General features: G+C 41.8%; 1 protein-coding gene and 1 long non-coding RNA gene across 2 annotated transcripts; both read right to left on the bottom strand.

The window, feature by feature from the left end:
- Positions 1-3,799: 3,799 nt before the first annotated feature.
- Positions 3,800-11,876, bottom strand: LOC137186020 (paraneoplastic antigen Ma2 homolog). The gene has a single exon (XM_067594623.1). It carries the CDS (start codon positions 10,846-10,848, stop codon positions 9,880-9,882), a length of 969 nt encoding a protein of 322 aa, XP_067450724.1. The 5' UTR covers positions 10,849-11,876; the 3' UTR covers positions 3,800-9,879.
- LOC137186021 (uncharacterized) lies at positions 3,800-14,202 on the bottom strand. Its single transcript, XR_010928950.1, has 2 exons — positions 11,870-14,202; positions 3,800-6,518 (listed from the first exon to the last, which is right to left on the bottom strand). It is a non-coding gene; the product is annotated as an uncharacterized lncRNA (long non-coding RNA).

Here is a 14,202-nt window from a genome sequence, read left to right as displayed (position 1 = left end):
ATGAGGGAGCTTTCCAGTGAGTAGACAGGCAGAGGGAGAATATAGTGATACTCCAAAAACACAATCTGCACACATTCTGCCTTAATCCATTTATGGCTCATTTTGCACATGAGCCAAATATTATCATTTTCCATTCACACTTGTGTGTACATACAGTACATAGATGCATGTAGCTCAAAATAAATCCACAGATAGTGATTCCTGCAGAACATCAGACACTGAATATAACATCTCAGATTTATAAATGTCATTTATGTATGCAGAATGTTTTTTTTATTTGAATATTCTTATATTATTCAAATGAGGGGTCAAATAAAGGTCAAGTAATTCAAAAACCACTTCGTTATGGTTGTGAATTAATTATGGTTAGTTAATTAATTAAATAATAAATGCAATGTATAAATTATTTCATCATGTAATAATTATTTTGTTATATTTTATCTATTATCAAATCAATTAAAAACATGTTATTCCTGGTGGAAATTAGAGATGGATGGAAACTCCTTCTGCAACTTAAGTACAATTTTGAAATTAATGTATAAAATACATCATCTGTGTGCCAAATCTGGAGCGGCAGAAAAAAAAAATTTGGTCCCTTCAAGAAAAGTTTGATTTTACATCAAAACTTAAACGTAATTTAAGTAACGTAATTACTAAAATAAACACAAGGCTCTGGTAAATCACAAATATTGTAATATAACCTTGTTACATCTAATACTGCCTCCACACAAAGAGGGGCATTAAAACTATGCTTGCACAACACTATTTGAACAGTGCATGATGCTGAAATGAAGTCTAATAAACCCACCAGAAATTAAAGTTTAATGTGTGAATTCTAATACTGTTTTAATTCTGCAACTTTAGCCTATGCGACATTAACAAATTTGTTCTTCATAAACACAAATGGTTGGCAGTTGAACTGAAATGGTGTGTTGATGCCATTTTTTCCCACTCAGATACAATCCTTAACAGTGTTTTAAATCTATTTTATGCTTAGATGAATTAAATAAGCAGTTTCCACTGCCCCGGTTAATGATCCCCAATGAAAAATCCTGAAAAAACTGGCCCATGGTTGAACCTAATTTTTGCCCGCTGTTGTAAGGCATCCTAACAGAACGGACTTTATTCCACTCAGCTCACTCAGTCCAAAGCCACAGATGTCGTGCAGATTCACATCAGAACCCTTCAGTGTTATCTGATGATTTGTTGGGCACGATGCAAAACCTTAAAGCCAAGTGCTCTGCTCCGACTTTGAGACACACACAAACATAGACCTAATGCATGTTTGTGATGTAGACACAAACACACACTTGCGCACACACACACACACACACACACACACACACACTTGCACACACACACACAGTACCATGGAAGAGTCCAAGTAGCCAGATCACGTTTCTTTCCTCAACAAAGAACTCTCTTTCTGTGTCTATCTCTTTCTCTCACGCACACATTCGCACTCATAATAAGCTGCTGCTGCTCATGCCATCCATATCCCACAATCATGTTAGTCATCAAGAACAGAGCACAGCAGAGTATTAGTTGTAGGTGGTGACTCTGCAGTGTAATAAAAAGGCCCACAGTCAAGCAGCAACCATCAAAAGATGTTATTCTATGTAGATATATAGATTTGCTCTACAATAATTCTATTTTGGTATGTAAAAAATATGATAACATAGCATTTAAAAATCTTGTAGTTATGGTGGAGGGTCAGGAAATATTTGTAGGGAGGGTTAAGCCCCCCTTAATGACACCTGAGCCCCAGGTATGTATGCAAGTCTGTATGCAATGCAAATCTCCAAGCATGAACGTGTGCACATACATCATTCATGAATATCGATGGATGTGAGTACACAGCTTTTGTATATAGTATGTACTCTGTGCTGGATGAATCACCAGTCGCAGTACTGGTGATGGTAAAATTTTATTGATTTCAGACGGGGGATATAGAAGGACATGTTGCCATTCACATCCACACACATCTCATGAATGATCGATCTAAAATCTTCACTTTTGAGGAGATGGAAATCACTGACAGCCTGTAATGACTTCTAAATCCTACCTATTATGCAGGAAGCAGTAATGTGTTGATCCCTGGAGTACTGAAAATGACCACACTCTTACACAAACACAAAGCTTTACTGTATATCTTTGTGTGCAGAGACAATACGTACAATACAAACACATACTTACACTATCCTGATCTGACTGACCCCTACAGGAAAGATTACCCGCTGGCCTTTACAAAAATGAGTTGGATTGACCAACTGCATGATGAGGAGAGTCACACATCATAAGGTGATGCATGACCTTTCCGTGCCATATCAATACAAATGCTGACACATTTGCATCTTTTGTTATTCGTTTGGGCTTTCCAACCATACTAAACCTGTCTTTCTAAACACCAAAGACATATTTTGGAAAAAAGGTTGTCCAGAATGAGTAAATTTGATCATTCTAGACTTGTGGCTGGATTATGATTTAATTCATGCTCAGGCCATACTGACTGGTGCACTCCAATCTTCAGTCTGTCAGCAACACAGTGGCAGAGATGGTGTAAAATTGCTGACATAAGTGGCCTTCACGCAGTAATTTCTTTGTTTTGGTGCTTCATTGTAGGCAACAAACTTTTAGACAACAACAAAATACTAAAATGGACAAAATTTTTTCAAAACATGTCATTTAAATTTCTATATTCACATTAATAACATGGAAAAGAGATTTAAATTTCCTTCTCAGTATTAAAGGGAATGTTATGTGTCATTTGTTGTATGTTCATGGTTTTGTGGCCCCTTATTTTAAAGCCAAAGCTTTATAATAAGGGACCAAGATCATGCTATAGGTTCAGTTTGACTTCGGGAAACAGCAATGTGAGAAATTCACAAACTTAGTTTAGAACTGCCTTTGGGAACTGTGGGAAGCGTATGACGTCATGGCAAACCATTGTGAACCATACGTTCTTCTCAAGAGTGAGCAGACTTGCAGAGTGAGGTCGGGATGTGGCTAATCAGCGGGGCCGGGTGGCTTGATAGGATGTCAAGTTATTTTCCCACTTTGTTATTATTAATTATTATTGTTATTATACATCATCATTAATTTTCCTGCTCATTTTATCATATACACTATTACTGTGCAAAGATATGAGACCATCTAAAGTTGTATAACATGTAGCTGTGTCCTAAATAAACTCTATATTAGAAATATTACTTTCTAATACACAACATACATTTAAAGTGTTTGTCAATGTGTAATTTGTTCCCATATGTCTTCACCCATGATAGTAAAAATATGTACAGGTACATGAAGTCCAGACTAAGATGTAGAATAATGATGATAAGTTTCAATGGGCAACTATTTGCACAAGCTGATGTGATTGTTGCAAAAAAAGAAAGAAAGAAAAATAAAGCCCTCTATAGAGGCGACCCCTGGGATTTTACTGTACATTAATCTGAATTTCCATGTACTTTCTCTCTTGCTTTCTCACCCTTCCTCCCTCTCTCTGTTGCTGTAAGCCCACAGCTCCTATGGGAAGGTGTTAGGACGATAAGAAACAGACAGTCTGGAAAGCAGGGAGAGGCAGGAAGGGAGCGGGGGAGTGGAGTGGTGGGGCCTTTACAGCTGTGTCTAGTGTTTTATTCTCTTTCTATTTATGATTCCCAGATGTTTGCGAGACAAATCCTAGTTTAGTGGAACTACACAGGCATGTATGCAAATCTATAATACTCAGAAGGAATGAAAGAGAATGGGAAACATTAAATGAAAACAGGAAGAAGTGTATGAGACAATGACATCACTGCAATATTTGTAATATTTTTATTTGTCCAGGTTGAAAAGCAGGCAGTTAGGCATGACTTGGAAGCTTCCCAACACAACCACATTCTTTTGCCATTTAGTCAGTGCCATCGTGACGTTAGTTGTGAGACAGCAGGGAGTGTTGCTCATTTATACTGTACTTTCTCCTCTGTAGCTTTTTGCTGCTGTTCTGGGGATTCAAAGCAGCGACCTTCTTGACACAAGCCCAGTGCTGTAACCTTCTCTTTACCTCCACCTCATTCCCTACAAATTCTGGAGCATCATGTTCTATGAGTGTATGTGTGTGTGTGTGTGTATACAGTGCTGTGCAAACGTTTTAGGCACTTTTGATTCACTTTAGATTATCCATAATGCAATACCATCAGAGAGGCATCTGACCAGTCCTAAATGTATTCTTCAGCATGACAACAACCCCAAATATACAGCCAGAGTCATAAAGAACTATATCCAACAGAACCTGCAACAGATGGTATGGCCCCCACAGAGCCCTGATCTCAACATCATCAAGTAAGTCTGGGATCACATGAAGAGACAGAACTAACTGAGACAGCCTAAATCCACAGAAGAACTGTGGCAAATTCTCCCAGATGGTTGGAACAACCTATCTACCAAGTACCTTTTACTACCTACTACCTACTATCACTAACTTTTTCTCTTATTTAAAAAAAGGAAACATGGACACAAGATGGAAAAATACAAAAAATCAGCAAAGTACCAAGATAGAAATGAGAAAAAAATCAAAAACAGCCTGTGCCATGAATGTTCTCTAATATCCTCCTCGTCTTACTTGCTATAAGGCTCACAGTGATTAATCAACAGAACATTATTATCCGACTATACAGTTTCCTGAGCTCTATTTTTTTAGCATCTTTCAGCTTTTAGCCACTATAGTTTTTCTTACTGTTGTAGCAGCATTTTGCAGTAAATAAACAACAACCTCACCCTCCCCATTGTGCGCTACCTTCCCAGCAACAAACGGCAGACAGACAAAGGACGCAACTAGTTGGTCATCATAGTGTAACATTCAGCAGCTAAAGAACCAGATTTCTCTCCAGAGTTGGTGGAAAGAGCTTAAAGAAAAGTGAATATTGGACTTAAATTCATCAGATGGCCAAAAACATGACTCCAAATGAATGCTAATGTTGTCCCTAGCTTGAGAAGATAGCTAAGTTGTTTTACTTCACATCTTTTTGTAGACTGCCACAACAGAGACAACTCATTCAAGATTTCACTTTGGTATATTACTGTGCAGTGTGCTGTCAGTTATGTGTCTTTCTCCGCTTCCTCAGTGATCTGCTTTCATTACATCATGTTAGAACACGTAGCATCCCAAAACTGTTCAAAATGACTTTCAAAGGTCTTTCTTTTCACCTCTCTGGATGCCCACTGCTGGGTTTATGGCTTTACAAATAAGGACAATTACATGTGCTTCTGGGTATGCCTGCTCACTGTGAGCCAGTGTGACACTTGTACAATAGGCCAATAATGGCTCTCTTGCTGGGCAATAAGCCCATAAGGATGATGACTAAATGGACCAGGCTTTTCCTTATGCTCCCCATCCACTCACTCTTGTTCCCTCTGTCCCATTGTGTTTCTATTCATGTGCACATACAGCATGGGTGTGTGTGAACGTGCTTGTGTGTATGTGCTCATGTATATAGGGTATACATAAATGCATGTCCAGTGTCATTGTGCAAATGTATGTGTGACTTGTTCCAAAGGATTTTAGAAAAGGAACATATCTACAATGACTTTGTAACCCTTGTTTTTCTGTCCTTTTTTGATGGACACATTGATTCATACACTGCACAATGTTACCATATAAATAAAACAACACTTTCAAACATCCCAGGTGAAATGAAAGTAGACTAGGGTGATTGGGTAACTTTAACTCTTGACCCTTCCACTTTAAAACCTCGGCTTCTAACTGTTCCTATTTATTGACTCGACCAGAGGGAAAGTTATATGAAATTGTAATATTTATTTACCACCATTTAAAGAGAATAGAACAAAACTCGTTTGGTGTTCTCTTAGGGTGTCAGCTGAGTTAACATATGGCAACAAAATATATATATCTTAGCCCTTTTTTCTCAAGGTAAGGAAAATGAAACAACGAGCAATATACCCTTTACATATGACTGAACGTGAACTTGTAACAGCTCTGCACCGCAATACCCATGGCATCTAGCAGTTTCAATTATGCAGAAAATGACCTGTACTTTTTAGCTGATATGAACTATCCAACAGCTATTACCTCAGTTAACACACAAAACACAACCCAGATTGTGTGAAGAAACGATACTTCAAGTTACTATTGTGGGCCCAAAAATAAACAAAACAGCCAGTAATAAACACAAATAACACCAACCCCCGTTGCAGGCCTGAATGTAGCTTGGGTGCGAAGTGGGTGTCAACTTTGAACAAGTTTAAGGAAGTCTTCACTCTTGAGCAATGCAATATTGGGTTACTCACCCACGCTGTACAGTCAACCATCTCCTTACTGTACTGGCCGCCTACAATCCTTACTCAGTCCCAGCAGCGATGAAGAAGAGAAATCCTCACTCCATCCCAGCAGCAATGATGAAGAGTCCAAACTGCGTCCCAGCAGCGATGAAGAAGGAAAGTTCACACGGCGTCACAGCAGCGATGAAGAAGGAAAGTTCAAACTGCGTCACAGCAACGATGATGAAGAAGAGTCCAAACTGTGTGTCAGCAGTGATGAAGACAAAAAGTTTAAACTCAGTCCCCGTGACAAAAAAGGAGAGAAACGGTAGGTCCCTCCTTATAAATGAGTTAGGCTGCTACCACACTCACTTAATCTGACACTTAACTGACTTTTGTAGCTAGTCACTACATTACCCAAGCACACACACTGACTGCCATCTTCCCAAAAACAAGCGCACACTCCTGTCCTACTCTGCGTGATAGACCCACCCCTTAACCAATCGTAATTTTAGAAATGTGATGTACTTATCTACAGACTAATCAGAGGCAGGAAAACACTAAAAATACACTCACTAAAAATATATAAGTTAGTCTGTCATACCTCACATTGAGATATATGAGGTAAACAACCTAGGAAACGATTATAATGCTACTGTGACAGGGACTAATATTGTAGCAACAGCATGGGTTCTACTGCTATACCCATTTTAACTCTGGGACTTTACCCACGGTTTACACCCCCCCCCTTTTAAAATGTCTGGATGTCCCTATCAGACAGTACTTTCTGCTAGTTCCCCCTTTCACTGCACTTGGAACACTGGACAGTTATAGGGAAGTTATACGAATATATGGGGGCCTCAGCAACTACTTCTCCTGTATCACTGGTGTGGTATATTTTCATCCCTCTGTGCACAATCACAAGTGGCGTGTCCTTAGGTTCTCCTGGTTCATCATAACTCAAACGAATAACTGGCTTAACTGCTCGTTTAGCAGCAGGGGCACTGTTAAGGTCCACCCTATCATTGGGTACACTAGTTGTTGGGACGTCTCCCACTTCCAGTCCTATGTCCACCACAGGGTCCTCTGATGGTAGTATACCACAATTAGTTTCTCCTTCTGCCGTGGGAGCACGGTCATGCCTTCTCTCTTCACTGGGGGAAGTATCAAGGGCACTATTCCCATCCCCACTGACTTCATCAGGCCTTTCATCAGCATGGTGCACCAACTGAAAGGGAGAGGGAAAGATGGGCCAGTCGCCATTTGTAATTCCTCCAGAAGAATACTGAGGATCCTCCTCCTCCGTCTCTGAAACACTGTGCCCTGGTTCACCAGCGGTCTGTTCCTCCTCTCGTTCTGCTCTTTTCTGAGCAGGAGCACTGGAGGCTCTGGTGGACGGTCTCTGAGATGGAGCTCCCCCTTCTCGAATTTCAGGCATCCTCACTAAGAACCCTATGGGTAGAAGATGGTCTCTGTGAAGCATCTTTACTATTCCCCTTCCCCCTTCAGGCCTCACCCGACAAACAGGTAAGTTAGGAAGCTTTCCAATGACCATATAGGGTTGTAGGTTCCACTTTTCTTTTAACTTGTGTTTTCCAGGAACTCCCAAAGCTCGAACAAGTACCCTGTCTCCTCCTTGCAGGTTGTGGACTCTGACTCGATTGTCGTAGCCCCGCTTGTTCCTCTGATGATTCTTGTGGGAGGCTTAGGTCGCTAAGTAGTAAGCGTGGCGCAACTCCTCCCTTAGTTTTTCCACATACTGGTGGTGCTTTGTTGTACCCTCTCCTTCCACTGAAATGCCGAAACACACATCAATAGGCAAACGAGCCTCTCTGCCGAACATTAGGTAATACGGCGAATACCCTGTCGCCTCATTACGGGTGCAGTTATAAGTATGCACCATAAAGGACACATGCTGACTCCACCTCTGTTTGTGTTCTGGATTGAGAGTGCCCAGCATGGACAGAAGAGTACAATTGAACCGCTCTGGTTGAGGGTCTCCTTGCAGGTGATAAAGAGTGGTTCTTGATTTCCTGATCCCCAGCATGCCCAAGAGCTCTTTTATCAACAGACTCTAAAAGTCCCGCCCTTGGTCGGAATGGATACGAGCTTGCAGACCATAATGGACAAAGAACTTCTCCAACAATACTCTGGCCACTGTTGAGGCTCTTTGATTGGTCATGGGGAATGCCTGGGCGTACCGGGTGAAGTTGTCGGTGACCACCAAAACGTTAGCTACTCTCCGGGAATCTGGTTCGATCGACAGAAAATCAATGCATACTAAGACCAGTGGACCACGGCTTGTGATCTGCTGCAATGGAGAAGCTTTGTGAGGCAAAGTCTTCTGGGCCACACACCTCCCGCATGTTTTGATATACTGGTCAATGTCAGTGGCCATTTTGGGCCAACAGAATCTATCTCGAACCAACTCAACAGTTTTTTCAATCCCAAGATGCCCAAAATCATCGTGCAATGACCGAAGGACCAGGCGCCGGTGTTTTTCCGGAAGTACTAACTGAAACACTTCCTTGCCATTTGGTTTCAGGGTCTTCCCATACAGGAGTCCGTTCCGCAGATGTAGCTTTTCCCCTTCTCACTGAAGGAGAGAGGTCTCTGGATGGGTGCTGTGAATAGCGCACGGCCACTTTCTTGCTTCTATTTCCTGTTTCACCCTCCCTATTGCCTCATCTAAGTCTTGGTCCTTTTGTAGATCTGCACTACTCAACTGTTCTACTGGGCTTTCATTCAATCACACTGGGTATGCATACATGTCTGGGATAGCAGAATGTGATGCACCTAGCTGGTCCACACACCGACTTGAAAGGTCTGGAGACTCAGACACACTCACTCTCTTGCATAGGGCCTTTACTCCTGATGGAGGTATCCACCCCTCATCTCCTGTGCTTGCATTCCTGGACAGCAGGTCTGCATCTATGTTTTCTCTGCCTAGTCTATACTGTATGGCAAAGTCATACGTGGATAGGGCTGCCAGCCACCTATGGCCAGTGGCATTGAGTTTGGCGGTCGTGAGAACATAAGTCAAAGGATTGTTATCAGTTCTCATGGTGAACTTTGCCCCATAGAGGTAGTCGTGGAATTTATCGACTACTGCCCATATCAGTGCTAGAAACTCAAGTTGATGGACAGGGTAGTTTCTTTCAGAGTTTCTCAACTTCCAACTGGCAAAGGCAACAGGGCGTAATCCTTCCAGATATTCCTGATTGAGCACTGCGCCCAAACCATCAAAGCTGGCATCCACGTGCAGTATATAAGGCTTTGTCGGGTCGGCAAAAGCCAGGACAGGAGCATGAGTGAGACAGTGGATTATCTTTTGAAAGGCAGCAGTGCAGGCTGGGGTCCACTGATCCCCAAAAGGCTCAGATTTCTTAAAGTAGGTGGCCCCATGCGTCACTCAAGAGTCTGTGTATGCCACTGTCATTACGCCAAGTTGGTTCTGTAGGTCCTCGACTTGTTTCTTTAATGCTTGAACCTCACAGTTAGTCTTAACTTTGGCTCCTTTCTCAGTCTGAACTACTTTGGGGGCTTTATTCACATGTGTGGTTTTTACCTGTCCAATTGTCAGCTCTGACACCTGAGACTTCAGCATCTCTATTTGGGCTCTTAATTCTTGGACTTCACATTAGTGTCATTCTCCAGCCGCACTTGCCTAACTATAGGTTTAGCTGAGCTGGGAGCTGCTTTCCATCCGACTGACTGCTGATCTTCTTCCTCACGAATTTCATTTAACAGTGTCAGGAAAGAGGGGGGTTTGTTCTTCCTCTCTCTCAATCGCAACTGTAGGAGCATTATGTCTGACTCAGTGGCTCCCCATAGGAGCTGTTCCACTCTTGCACTGTCTCTTTGGCTAGGGGCTAGCCCTCCTCTCTGCACTACCTTGGTTAATAACCACTCCACCCTTCTCAATAAGTCAGAGAGTCTTTCCCCTGTGCTTTGGCGTAGTGCTCTGAAAGAAAAGTAGGGGTCCAAGGTTGTCTCAGAGGTCCCGATAGCTCTCTCAAGGGCCTCGATATACTCCTCTGGTGCAGCTTCAGGGTCATTTGCTCTCACTGCTTGAGCTATTTCTAAAGCAGGCCCCTTTAAGCTCTCAACAATAATCTTTCGTTTTTCCCGGATAGAACAGTCACATTCATCCACCATCAGACGTGCCTGCTCTGTCCAGGTGTCCAAGTTCTCCTCTCCCGCAGGTGTTGGAGTTATACCAGAATACACCCGCAGGCATTGGAAAATGTTACTCTCTTGTGTGGGCCTCATTGTCTTGGCCAGAAGATCACCCACTGCTCGTATAATAGACTCAGCAGAGTTCCCTGATGCTGTGTCTAAGAGTAGTGTGTCTGATTCAGTTGTCTCTCTGGTAGGAGGGGACCTATGCTCTGTTGAATGACTTTGGGTTCCTCCTTCATCACCTACGGTAGTGTCCTCTCCCTCAGTTGGCCCGTGCAATGTCCAAAGTTCACCTCCTCCAACTGGGGGCACATCCAGAGGAATGGTTTTCATGCCCACTCTTTCACTACACTGACACAGCACCATGAGCGACTGTGACTGAACATCCGCCCTCTGACTCTTACTCATCCCAGGACTTTAATGGTTTGCAAGGTCTCTTCAATTTGCTCCACTGTGGCATCTATGGGGACCTGCTTCACTACAATAGCATGGGCTAACTCTAAACCCTCCCCTCTACACCAGTTTCCCAGTAACGACATGTCTCAGTGCTTCCCTTGGTACCCAAATTACTAAATCCACAACTTCACTCTAGCCTAATTATTTAATTCACTTAATAGCTCAAATACTGGGTGTGGAACTAATGGGTTTGGAAAATCTGGACTGGTTAAACCACAAATCTAAAGAGGGATCAACTCTTAATTATGTGCTACAGGCTAGAACTCTTTAGTCAGTTAGCAACATCCCAGCGGTGCCTCCATTTATGTAGCGCTTTCCCCAGTATTAACTACCATGAGATACAGCGCCCTGGGTTCTTTAACTTAAACCACGTCCTAATAATAATCACTTGTATCCCCCTTTTTTATAATGTGTTCAATGTTACCATATAAATAAAACAACACTTTCAAACATCCTAGCTGAAATGAAAGTAGACTAGGGTGATTGGGTAACTTTAACTCTTGACCCTTCCACTTTAAAACCTCGGCTTCTAACTGTTCCTATTTATTGACTCGACCAAAGGGAAAGTTATATGAAATTGTGATATTTATTTACCACCATTTAAAGAGAATAGAACAAAACTCGTTTGGTGTTCTCTTAGGGTGTCAGCTGAGTTAACATATGGCAACAAAATATATATATCTTAGCCCTTTTTTCTCAAGGTAAGGAAAACGAAACAACGAGCAATATACCCTTTACATATGACTGAACGTGAACTTGTAACAGCTCTGCACCGCAGTACCCATGGCATCTAGCAGTTTCAATTATGCAGAAAATAACCTGTACTTTTTAGCTGATATGAACTATCCAACAGCTATTACCTCAGTTAACACACAAAAAACAACCCAGATTGTGTGAAGAAACGATACTTCAAGTTACTATTGTGGGCTCAAAATAAACAAAACAGCCGGCAATAAACACAAATAACACCAACCCCCGTTGCAGGCCTGAATGTAGCTTGGGTGCGAAGTGGGTGTCAACTTTGAACAAGTTTAAGGAAGTCTTCACTCTTGAGCAATGCAATATTGGGTTACTCACCCACGCCGTACAGTTAACCGTCTCCTTACTGTACTGGCCGCCTACAATCCTCACTCCGTCCCAGCAGCGATGATAAAGAGTCCAAACTGCGTCCCAGCAATGATGATGAAGAGTCCAAACTGCGATCCAGCAGCAATGAAGAAGAGTTCAAACTGCGTCACAGCAGCGATGGTGAAGAAGAGTCCAAACTGTGTGTCAGGAGCGATGAAGACAAAAAGTTTAAACTCAGTCCCCGTGACAAAAAAGGAGAGAAACGGTAGGTCCCTCTTTAAAGCCAAAGGTGCACAGTCACACAGTGCACTGTCTGATGCTGAGAGCGGGCTTAAGAGTCCGTACATAAAACGCTAGCATAACATTAGCATACATGCTAACTAATGACGAAGCAGTAGGAGTAGTCTACAGAGTTAAGATGAGACACAGTACCATCGGCTGAAACTTTTAGCCGTTTAACCAACTCCTTATAAATGAGTAAGGCTGCTACTACGCTCACTTAATCTGACACTTAACTGACTTTTGTAGCTAGTTGCTACATTACCCGAGCACACACACTGACTGCCGTCTTCCGAAAAACAAGCGCACACTCCCGTCCTACTCTGCGTGATAGACCCGCTCCTTAACCAATCGTAATTTAGAAACGTGATGTACCTATCTACAGACTAATCAGAGGCAGGAAAACACTCTAAAAATACACTCACTAAAAATAAATAAGTTAGTCTGTCATACCTCACATTGAGCTATATGAGGTAAACAACCTAGGAAACGATTATAATGCTACTGTGACAGGGACTAATTATGGGTTCTACTGCTATACCCATTTTAACTATGGGACTTTACCCAGGGGTTACACTTGTATAATTGAATCTCTTCTTTAATAGAGTGTAGGGGAACTGAGTACACATAACATCCATTCATCTTCTCTATTTCTAGTCACTTATCCAGGCCAGCATGGTGGTAAAAACAGCACAGCAACCCAAACAAACCTTTTACTGGAAATCCTCTGCACCTTCTCGTGACGTATTACCAGACGATTGCCAGACCAACAGAGAAAAGTAGTCCATTCATTGTGTCCCATATCCTCCAAAATGGTTGTCCCCTCTGTATCTTCATTGAGCCCCTTTGGGAGCTTCTTTGCCAAGTGCCTGAAGATCATAAACAGAACTGCCACCCTGAATGAAAATCTTAATTTGGCTGTTTATATCCACAACCTCATTCTTCTGGCAATACTACAACTAGTCACTCTTGAATAACTTTTCTAAACTTCTACAATTGGGATAGATGATAGTCATAGAGGTGATAAAGTCCTTTCAAATTTGGAGGTTCAGCATTTAGCTAGGGTAGATTTCTGCTTCTCCCTTTCTTTAAGTAGAAGTTGTCAGAGTATAACAAATGACTGCAATAAAGGGCTGGGTGAATGATGGAATTCAGTACTCCACACATATGCATTTCAAAGTTATTATGAGGTGAAATGGAAGAAAATATGACAAATAAATTCAATTCAGCAGGCAAGATAAATACACACAAAAAGAGAGAAACTGACGAGTGTTTCCTGCATCATCCAAACATACCCACCAGATTGCATCCTAAGTACATCCACTCTACAGATTTGGCCAGTGTTGACCAAAATTATGAGTACTTGCTTCCAGAGAATTGTTTTTTTTTCTGCTGGTGACATTGTCTATCATAACCAATGACATATTAGAATTAATGAAAGTCTAGTCCACTGTGGTCCACTAACTTAAAGCATCCATAGGCCGGTTGCACAGCAGTGTTCTTGGTAGCTGTCCAGAACAGAGGATGCTGCGGAAGTGTAACTACTACACTGTCCCCCAGGAATGGTTTCAGTTTCAGTGTAAGTACACTTTCTGCCAAAGGATATGGATGAAGTGATTGGAGGAGGTTTGTTGCGAAAGGGAGACAGGCATATTTAATTCCACAGTGAATCTGTTTGGCAAGTTCTTCTAGCTGTTAAGCTTTGATCGTCTCAACATGTGTCCTTGATTGAAGTGCTTAGAACTGAACAGATTACTATATGGTGCAGTACAATATGAAATATTCAAAAGCCCAAGAAGAAACCTACTTTGTTCTCATTTATGTCACAGTGTGAGGTAACACCTCTTAAATTCCTGCTACATTACCTCTAAAGAGCTATACCATCCTCCAAACTGAATAAATGATGAAACTTCAACTATTTTCAGTTACACATTGACATATTTAAGGAGTAGATTAAGT

The sequence above is a fragment of the Thunnus thynnus genome, chromosome 7 (assembly GCF_963924715.1).
Source record: "Thunnus thynnus chromosome 7, fThuThy2.1, whole genome shotgun sequence".
Lineage (NCBI taxonomy): Eukaryota > Metazoa > Chordata > Actinopteri > Scombriformes > Scombridae > Thunnus > Thunnus thynnus.
The sequence above is the reverse complement of the archived record's forward strand: the minus strand, read 5'-3'. Positions and strand labels throughout refer to the sequence as shown.